The sequence below is a fragment of the Felis catus genome, chromosome D4 (assembly GCF_018350175.1).
Source record: "Felis catus isolate Fca126 chromosome D4, F.catus_Fca126_mat1.0, whole genome shotgun sequence".
Classification (NCBI taxonomy): domain Eukaryota; kingdom Metazoa; phylum Chordata; class Mammalia; order Carnivora; family Felidae; genus Felis; species Felis catus.
In genome coordinates this window covers 57291270-57301240 of record NC_058380.1, presented here as the reverse complement: position 1 = coordinate 57301240, position 9971 = coordinate 57291270, and the positions used below count along the sequence as shown (strand labels likewise).

The following is a 9971-nucleotide window of genomic DNA, read 5'->3' as shown; positions in this document are numbered from 1 at the left end:
GCACCCACATGTCTTCAAGCAGGAGGCTTAAGAAGGAAGGGTCTTCTTTTATGATAGAGCTGAGTGGACCTAACAGTTTTTGTTCTTTCCCTTCCCACCTTAGGCCTTCCTGGAATGGGGAGGCCCTACTCAGACTTTTCCCTGCCCCACTTGGCCGACTGCATTTGTTCTGGAGTAGACAAACCAGTGAGTCCCTGCTCTCCTGTTTCACTGGCCTTTGCCCTGGCAGTTATCAAACTAACGCCTCCTCCTCTCTCCTCCCCTGGCATTGCCTCCTGCCTCTGGCTCCACCCCACAGCCCTGGACACAGTACACAGAGCCCAGAGTTTGGGCTCCAAGGGAAACAAAAGGAACTGCCTGGATCCCCATGGCTATGGCCAGCACCTTCATACCAGGGCTGAACCCCCAGAACCCTCATTATATCCCAGGGTAAGACTTCTGCTTGTTTCTGGAAATAGGCATATAGGGATATGGGAATTGTGCCACTTAGATCTTGGAGGTCAAGTAGACATACTGGTATTTGGGAGGCCCAGGGCTGGGATATTTATGGTGTTTGATGGAAAAGGAAAAGCAAGGCAATAGTGGTAGCTGGGCCTGCCACAAAACTCTGTTGTCTTCTCTATGGTAACAGGGTAACAGCAGAGGGGAAGGGTTGAAAACCTAGAGAACTGAGAAATGCCTGCTCCAAATAGGCACACAGCTGAATCCAGAAAAAAAAATCAGGGCTTCAGAGGTCTCTGTGTCTATCTCTGGGGGTGATGGAGCAGAGGGAGACTGGAGGTGAGTCGGGGGGGGGGGTCCTGTGCTACAGGTACACCGGACACTGCCCACTACTTCGGTTCAGCATGGGCCAGACCTATGGGCAGATGACTGGTCAGCTACTTCGAGGAGTTCCTGGCCTGGCCTGGCCCCCTGCCCATCGCGCACTTCTGCCTCCCATCCGGCCTCCACCATCTCCTGAGGTTCCCAGAGGAAGACCGCCTGTCAGGCGTGGACATGAAAGGCTCAGTTCCAGCATGATCCCAGGGTACACAGGTATGTATGTGTGGTCTGAATAGGTGTCCCTGTCCCAGAACATGTGCCCCAAACACTAATCGAAATCCTCCTTGCCCCCTCCCACCCAGGTTTTGTACCCCAGGCACAGTTCCTCTTTGCCAAGAACTGTAGCCAGGTCTGGGCTGAGGCTCTGAATGATTTCACTCAGTGGTCTGGGGGACAAAGGAGTCAAGAACTGCCGAAGGAAGCCAAGGAAGAAAAAGACGTGGGGAAAGACCAAGAACCAAAGCCAGAGTCAGAGCTGGAGGCAGAGAAGGAGCTGGAGCCGGGGCAAGAGGCAGAACAAGTGAGACCAACAAGGCTGGAGAGAGTGCAGGGGGAGTTGGTAGTGTGACCAGGCCTAGGGGTGGCCATGAGTAGCATGACTCTGGGTACAGGGAGTATGGGCCTGACTGCCAGCTCCAGCTCCCAGGGAGCTTCTGGTAGAGCACAGGAGCTGAATTTGATGCCCTTATTTTTTCTCTATCAACTTCCCCTCACAAGGCTTCCCCCTATTCCATGGATGACAAAGATCCTCGAAAGTTCTTCATGCCAGGTGAGAGGAAGTGGGTAATGATCAAAAGCATGGGGAGGCTCCCAGGAGGTCCTGACTCAGTATCCCCATCCCCCTAGGCTTCACTGGTTATGTGCCCCGGGCCCGCTTCCTCTTCGGCTCCAGCTTTCCTGTGCTCACCAACCGGGCACTGCAGGAATTTGGACAGATGTATTCAAGGGGCAGATCCCAGAAGGATCCCAAACATCTCCCCCCACTTTCTAGGACCTACCCTCAGAACCTGGGCCTGTTACCTAACTATGGGGGCTATGTGCCAGGTGAGGATAGCCCCAGAGGGAAGCTTCGGGGACCAGAGTATTTGTATGTGTGTGGCACGGGTGGAGGTGGTTTGGGGGGTTGGAACTAATAGATATGGAGGGGGGGGCTTGGATCACGTGGTTCAGCTTACCACTGCGCAGAAAAGGAAACGGAGGTAGCCCACAGTGGAAGGTGGGACAAGATTTTGGAGGGCTTAGGCACTGGCTGAGAAATAAATGGCTTTTCCATGCTACCAGCTACAAGTGACAGACTGTCTTGTCCATATAGGGTATAAGTTCCAGTTCGGTCGCACGTATGGGCATCTCACCCATGATGCACTGGGCCTCAGCACCCTTCAGAAGCAGCTCCTGGTATAGGTACCTGGACTTCAGGTTCTGTCTTCCCTTTGTTCCTATCCCAGCCATCCTTTTGCAAGGAAGACAGGTGGGCCGCAGGGTGGGGGGAGGCACAAAGAAAAATGGTTTGGAGGCCGAGCACCTTTTTTATTAATAGGTGTAATAAATAAATAAATAAATACATAAACAGAAGTCTGGGCTCCTCCTCCCTCTTCTGACCACCAGGCACTGGCCACAGCCTATTTACATTTGGGGGCTTAGGGAGCTGGCCCCAATACTGTCACCCATCCTCCTCACCACCTGGCCTAGGGAACCCTGCAAATGGGCCTCTGGTCACCTCCCTCCATAGGGACATGCTTATCTGTACCTATGGAAGGGCCAGCCCAGATGGCCGGGGAAATCCTGGCAGCCCAGTGCTGCATCCCTTCCCTCCTTTCCGGGGTGGAGGTCTGGATGAGGTCACTGGGACAGTTAATGGGGAGTAATTAATACTGAGCACAGGGATGTATGGCCCCCAGCTCTTAGTCTGCTCTCTGTGTCCAAGCCAGAGGGCTTGGGAAGGGCTCTCAGGCTCTGAGTTGGGGATTATGAGGGTCCCTGAGGCCACCAACATGCACAGGGCCTCAGTTTTGGCTGCTTCCAGGGGTTGGACTTGGAGTTGGGGTCAAGGTCACATAGGCCAGTGGCACCAGGCCGGTGTCGGGGCCGCGGCTGCAGCGCAGCCAGTCTCCTCCAGCTGGCCCCAGCACCCGGAGGATATCTCCCTTGTGGAAGCTCAGCTGTCCAGGGCCTGTGGCCAGATGATGGCACAGTGCCTTCACCTCGCTGGGGAAACAACAAATGGAGGTCAGAGAAACCCCATCCAAAGCCAAACCCAGCCCCCCAATCCTGTCTCCCAGGGCTTACCATGGAGGCTTGGAGGGCAGAGCTGGAGAGGGTGGCTCCTGCAGGCTCTCCCTGGGCTCTGGCTCCCGGCGGGCACCCACTGTCTGTGCCACTAGTTGGAACATGGACTTGTCCAGGCTCAGCCAGTCAGAGGGTAGCCTAGAAGAGAGCAGCTAGAGCTCTGGCTCTGTCTGTACCCTGGCTTAGAGAGGCTCCCCAAATCCCTCCGTCTACACTATGGGATGCCGCTCACCTGTTTGCGGGCCGGGTCTCACGCTGAGCCTTTCGGGAGCCAAAGAGGTGGCCCCACTTGATGCCCCCAGGTGAAGGTTCTGAGGCTCCTTCCTCATTTTCTGCTGAGGGGGCAGTGGACCCTTCCCTCTCCCGGCTGCGCCTCAGCTCAGCCAGCACAGAATCAGGTGGGCTCCCCATCCAGAAGGGCCAGCCCCTATCCCGGCCAAGGGTCTCCTCAGGGGCAGGGCAGGCCTCCGCCCCCTCGACTACTCCCTCTCGAGGGGGTGGCCCCCCACTTCCTGACCCTTTCTTTTTCTCACTGCTGCTACTGCTGCCACCACGGGGGAACCTAGAGCACTCAGCTGAGCCATCGATGTAGACCTGGGAACTCTGCATGAGCTGGTACCACCAGCCGGCCTGCCCGCCTCGGGCCCACCTGCCACGCCCTGGGCCCCCAGCTGCCTCTGCCACCTCTTCTGTCTCCTCTTCCTCTTCATCCTCTCCACCTTCTGAGGCACCCACACCCTTCACCCGCTCCCCATGGACTGCCCTGTCCGTGTCTCCAGGGCCCTCCTGGCCCCGAGCCCGGGCCAGCTGCAATGTTGAGTGGGCGGACAGCAGTAGGTCCTGGGACACCCGCAGCAGCTCCTTGTGCTGCCGCTGCTGCTGCCCACTTTGCAGCAGCCGGTGCTGGAACAGCAAGTCAAGGCTGAAGGGCAGCAGGGCCAGGGGCTGTAGCAGCAGCAGCAGCTCCTCAAAGAGGCTAGGGCACACAGTGTGTGCTGCACTCAGGAAGCCCCACGGCTGGTAGTGGGTCTGGATGATATCTAGGGGAGAAAGAGAGAGGCCTGAGCCACACAGAGAAGCACAGCCTGGCCTGGGGTGGGCCTTTGAGAAGCAGCCCTGGCAGAGCCACCGCATATGGCCACACAGGCTGCGTACTGTGCCCTCAGATGCACTCCAGTGGAAACGATGCCACTTCAAGTTGTGCAGGTCGCGACCTCCAAACCCTAAGTGGCAGCCCCAAGTTCAGAGTGGAGGTGTTGGGGTTCCTAGCCACCCTGACTTCCACACTGTCTGAGTATCCTGCTGACTCCAAGGCTCTAACACAAGTAGAAGCTGGGGGAAGTTTTGGGCAGAAGCCCCGGCTTTGAGGATGAAAGTTTGTGGGGTTCCCTCCCCACCTCTAGAGTCTGTAAAGAGCTGTGCCTCCCTCTTTGAGCCTCTGAGGTCTGGCCTATATTGAGTTTGCAAGAGAGAACAGTGTTCTGGGCATTACCTTCGTGATTATAGAGGTGGTTAAACCAGAACTCCAGGGACCGGATGCTGTAGGGAAATAGGTGAAGAGAGTTGAATCTTGTGTGGATATAGCCAGATGATAAGGTACAAAGGAGATGGACATCGGGTCAGACATAGAGCAGAGGTATAGGCTGCACACCCCCCTTCTATGGCTACCTGGTTCATTTCATGTAATCTAGTTCTGGAAAGTCAGCGGGGACGTTGGGAGGGGGTGAACATGTGATTCACAAGCCAATTTCTTCCCTCTAGAAAGGAGTTGGCTTGCATAGGACCCAAGAAGTCAGGGCAGCTACTGAGTGAGAGTACAGGGTACACATCCCCAAGGGGATGGCCTGGGCCCATACTTGAGAAAGAAAGATACTAGGATGTGGATCTCAAGATGGATTTACGGGCAGGCAGGATTTGGAAGTAGTGATGGAATGGAGTGGATCAAAGTTTACAATATCCAAAGAACCAGATTAATTTCCAAATAAGCCAGATTATGGATTAAAAACCAGATTAAAAGCAAATGACCATGTTGGTGATCAGTGCCAGGGGGTTGTGGGTGTGGTGGGAAACCAGTGACCTACTGAGAGAGGCTATAGCTAGATGGGAGTGGCGGGGGAAGGAGGAAGGTGAGCCTGAGCCCTGGCCACAGATCCTGTGGATCCACCTGACTGTCTCAGTCTAGGGAGTTGGTTCCTCAGAAGTGGCGGAGCCTAGGGGGGAGGGCTGGTGGTTTGCAGCTCTTGTTGCCCCACACACTCACTTGAGCAGGCCAAGAATGAAGGCGTTGAAACGCATGGTGTGACTGGTGAGCTCTGGGAATTGGCTGACTTTGTTGTAGAGGCCATGCAGGACCTTGGTAGACGGGCCTGAGAGGAAGCCAGAGTTAGCAGTCACATGTCCAGTCTCTGGAACCTTAATCTCAGCCTGGAGTCCCCATTTTGCCACCCAGCACTTACCCAGCTGTGTGGAAGCCTCAACCACACTCCACGGCATGTTCTTACGTTGCCCAATGATGACATCTAGCACAAAGGCCTTGAGCCCATCCTCCAGCACAGCCTGGACCGCAGGGCACAAGTACTTCAGAACCAGGTGGCCCACATTGGGGCTCACAGAACTATTCCCCAGCTTTGCCTGTGGATGCAGTAGACAAGTACAGAGAATCATTTGAGGCCTGACCTTGGTCCTTTCTGACTCTCTTAGGCCTGAGCATGCTTCTCTTGAGATCCCCATCCCGAAGCTCCCAACTCTGGGTTCTTGGTGCAAGAGAGCAGGAGGAAGTGGTCGCACAGAATGGGTGAGGGTCAGCCGGGTAGAGCTCAGCTCTTCAGTTTCTTGCCTACCTTCACCCCAGGATCCCGGCTTGTGCCAAAATGGGCCACAATGAGGTCCACAGCAGTGTTAACTGCTTTCACCAGCCCTGCAAGTAAGAATTTGATGTGTGACAGGTTCCTAAGCAAGTCCCTGGGCAACGTGGCTGAAACGGAGCCCTCTGTGGAGAGAGGGAGGGGCTTCCACTCTTTCTCTCTGTCTCTGCACACGGATCTCAGTCTCACCGAGGACCAGTCCCTGGCCCCTTCTTGTTTTTGCCCAGTTCTCAAGCCCTGCACTGCTTTCACCACCAGTGGATCCATCTCACCAACTGCATCTTCAAGACCTTCTTACTCCATATCCTAGATCAATCTAACTATTCATCTTCTCTGCTATGAGAAACCAGGCTAGTGGCTGCTGGAGAAAGTCCGGGGCCACTCAAAACAGTGATCGACAAGGGCACTTCTTGGATGTGCGTCTCGTGGTACGCTCTGCTATCCTTTCACATTGCCAAATCTTTACCCCTCTTCTCAAGCCCTTGATTCTACTTCACCTAGAGAACAGAGGTGACTGGTCATGAATTCCACATCCCTGTCCATCCAAAAGACCTAACTACATTCTACCTAACCTCCCCCAGGGCCCACTCACTCTCCATCTTGTTCAAGGTTCTTCCCTCTTCCTAGGTTTGAATCTCCCACTCTTCCTCTGCAAGGGACCTTAGCTTCATCTTTATTCCTTCTCACAGGCTCCTTCCCCTCAGCCCACAATGATGTTCAGTTCTTTTTGCATCATCTCATTGAAGCAGCTCTCTTAGTCCAGTGGTCCCTTATTTGCTAAATAGCTTAGTAGATGTCACCATTATGCTTACCGAAGCTGTTAGTCCCTGTAGTACTTGAACTGTCCCCAAGAGCACATGGCCATTTATTTATGGCAAAGTCTCCCTCACTATACGTAGCTCTCCAAGGCAAGAGACTGAAGCCCGATTCTTAAGCATCTGATAAATGACCCTTGCGTGCTCATGCACACACACCATACACAATACACAGACTTCTACCTCTTGCCCCAATTCCTGTGCTAATTCTTTCCTAGCATGTGGAGTTCTAAAATAGGGAAATAATCTGGAAGACTAGACAGTAGGGCAATGGGCACAAATAGGCACTGACAACAGAATTCCTGGCCTGAGCTGGAGGTAATATTCACCTTTTTTCTGAAGTAGGTCAATGGAAATGGCCTCTGAGTTGCCATCTGGGGACAGACAAAACTCAGCTGGAGGCTTCTCAGTCAAGGAAAAGGGGTCTTGGAAGTCAGGGCAGGTCAGTGGTAATGGCTTTACTACTTGACCTGCAAAGAAGAGAAAAATCAGTCTCAAGCAACTCTCCTAAGAGTTGCAGCTGGGTTCTGTGTTCCTTTGGGGACTGACCCCTTCTCCAGCCCTGCCAAGCTGTGGTAGAGCCTGCTCTGGGTATACTGGGGACCTGGGCCACACACCATTCATCCGGCAGTTCAGATGGCCAGCAGCACTGAAGGAGCCAGGGAATTCAAAGATGGGGTTCCTTCGGGCCAGTCGAGCTTCCTGCGGCCTTCGGTCTAGGCTCCCTGACAATCCAGGTGGCCCTAGTGGGTTCTTCCTCCTGTATTCCCGCCACTTGAGTGCTTGAGGGGACAGGTGGTTGGCTGAAAGCAGAACAGATTAGCAGAAGAGACAGACAAGAGTTAGCAGGAGATAGCACTTCATATCCACCCAGTGGGCCCATATAAAATATGAGGGCTGGGTGTGTGTGTGGATATTATCCATAGATAATATGGGGAAGGACCCCATATTAAACCCCCCCCCCCCATTATTTAACCCCTGACCCCAGGCTGGAGTATAAGAAACCGTTCAAAGGGGAGGTAAAGATGCTGGGGGTGGGGGGTAAAGCTCATACCATTATTGGGCCTGGAGGCCATGCTGCCCTCACCACCTCCCCGGGCTAGACTTTCTGCTCGACTGAGGCTAGATCTCCAGGAGCCCAGAGGAGGCAAACTTCCTGTTCCATGGAGACGGTACTCAGCCAAGGTCAGTATCTTCTGATCCTCCTTCTGTGGCTGCTGCGAGGTGGCAGGCCGGGCAACAGGAGGACAGGAGTGGCTCCATGGGGGTGAGCTTTCTGTGGCTGTGGCCTGCTCTGGAGGAGGGGAGCACGAGGTGGAAGCAGAAGAATCGGTGCTGGGCCCAAAGGGGCCAGCACTGCGGATGGGGGAGTAGCTACCCAGGGGTGACGGCCGTGAGGTTTCTAGCTCAGGACCAGCTTTCCTGGCACCTCTGTTGGTGGGTGCCTGTGACTCCCCTGAGGGAGCTAAGGCTGGAACTTGAGCAGTGGGGGCAGCCAGTGGGGCAGGCTGCTGTGCACGGCCACAACCAGAGAGGCTGTAGAGCTGGGAAAGGCTGTGGAGGGCTCGGGCCTTGGCCAACTGCTTGGGGAAGTGGTGCTGGAACACGAAGGGCTGGATGGGCAGCGTGGTAGGCCTCTGCTCCTTGCTGTAGCGAAGGACTGGTCGGCTCTCAGCACCACCTCCTGTGGCAACAGTGATGGAGGAGGAATCAGACAGATATGCCCTGAGACCCCCATGAGAGGAAGCAAAGAAGCAGACAGATGATGCTCACTGGGGAGAGGGGAAGAGACAGGCAGGACCTGAATTGTAGGAATTGAATGGGGTAGGGGTAATCCAAGTTTGGGAATTTGACAATGCCCCTCCCATGTTTTGTAAAACTTTCCCTATTGTCTTTATGATAACTGAACTCTCTTGTACTCTTGGCTATTCACCCCTTCTTCATTTTCTTAACTTCAAGGGTGGATATATCTTAAGGCTCCATTCTTTGATCTCCCTTTACACATTCTCCCCTGCATTGTTCAAGTTCAGACATTCATACACATGACTCCTGAACCTTCAGCTTTAGCCCCAACCTTCCCCGTGATCTCTGGATCATTCTGCTTTAGGATTCTGCTTTCACGTATTTTTTATTTTATTTTATTTTATTTTATTTTATTTTATTTTATTTGAGAGAGAGAGAGAGAGAGAGAAGCAGAGGGAGAGACAGAATCTTAAGCAGGCTCCACTCTCAGCGCTAAGCTGAAATCAAGAGTTGGATGCTCAACCAACTGAGCCACCTAGGTGCCCCAAAGATTCTGCTTTCACTTAATAATTGCTATGTTAAAACAGTTCATCTATCGCCTTTCTCCTGATGACTTTCATTTCAGTCAATGGCAGAAACACCATTTCCTTTGTTTTGGAAGCCTAAAGAGTTGGAGTCAGAGTCACATGATCTTCAGGGTAAGATATTATTTACTTCAAGCTTTTGCTCATCATCACCTTTCTCCGCTAAAGCTGACTCATTTCATTCTTAAGCAAATCTAACCATAATATTTCCTTATTTGCAGCTGGGATCAGACTCCTGTCACCCCTATCCACCCCATTCCCACTTTTTCATAATCCTGGCATTGGAGCCTCACGGTCTTTATTTGCTCCCTCTACACAGAACGGTGGTCTCCAAGACTGATCCTCTCCTGTTCTTTCAGCCAATCTTCACGTCAGCGTCTCTCAAGACATAGGGCTCCGAACTAAACACAGAACTCCAGGATACTGTATAGCCTGATGGTCTTTGTGTGTGTGTGAGCTACGCTTCTAATAAAACACTGCGTATACTGTAAACATCTGGATGAACACAAGGTGGCGCTACAAGCACCTACAAAGCCTAAACCCCTGGGTGTGGCTCGCTAGCACAACTCTGGCCGCACAAGTCTGTGAGATAGGAATTAATATCCTTACCTGACAGATCAGGGTATTGGAAATTTAGAGATTAAGTCATTTGCCCAAGGTCATACAACTAGGAAGTGGCAGAGGTAGAACTCTGCCTAAGCCAGAGTCTGATTTAGGGGCTAACGTTCTCTTTATCACATTGCACTACACATGAAATGGTAGCCCTCATCTTTTCCCATTTATTTATTACTTCAGTGAGTCTTAAGGAGACAGTGATCACAACCCCATGGTGGGGGGGTTAGAATCATTCCTAAGGG

General features: G+C 53.0%; 2 protein-coding genes across 6 annotated transcripts in view; one reads left to right on the top strand and one right to left on the bottom strand.

Moving 5' to 3' along the window:
* Window positions 1-269: 269 nt before the first annotated feature.
* FAM166B (family with sequence similarity 166 member B) lies at window positions 270-2394 on the top strand. 2 transcript variants are annotated; one of them, XM_019816165.3, is made up of 6 exons: window positions 270-429; window positions 812-1035; window positions 1125-1342; window positions 1540-1591; window positions 1814-1866; window positions 2135-2394. In XM_019816165.3, exons 1-6 carry the CDS (start codon window positions 368-370, stop codon window positions 2354-2356), a joined length of 831 nt encoding a protein of 276 aa, XP_019671724.1. In that variant the 5' UTR covers window positions 270-367; the 3' UTR covers window positions 2357-2394. The 2 variants fall into 2 exon arrangements, with proteins under 2 accessions (XP_019671724.1, XP_003995654.1); XM_003995605.6 differs by having other exon boundaries at window positions 280-429; window positions 1669-1866.
* RUSC2 (RUN and SH3 domain containing 2) overlaps window positions 2329-9971 on the bottom strand; it is a 67542-nt gene continuing 59899 nt past the window's right edge. For all 4 annotated transcript variants that reach the window (XM_006939262.4, XM_019816155.3, XM_003995604.6 and 1 more), the window contains 10 exons: window positions 7842-8471; window positions 7405-7590; window positions 7117-7257; window positions 5949-6025; window positions 5565-5739; window positions 5369-5474; window positions 4601-4647; window positions 3341-4148; window positions 3109-3246; window positions 2329-3027 (listed from right to left, as the gene is read on the bottom strand). In XM_006939262.4, the coding sequence (XP_006939324.2) occupies window positions 2826-3027; window positions 3109-3246; window positions 3341-4148; window positions 4601-4647; window positions 5369-5474; window positions 5565-5739; window positions 5949-6025; window positions 7117-7257; window positions 7405-7590; window positions 7842-8471 (2510 nt within the window). In that variant the 3' untranslated portion in view covers window positions 2329-2825. The remainder of the gene's footprint in view (window positions 3028-3108; window positions 3247-3340; window positions 4149-4600; window positions 4648-5368; window positions 5475-5564; window positions 5740-5948; window positions 6026-7116; window positions 7258-7404; window positions 7591-7841; window positions 8472-9971) is intronic.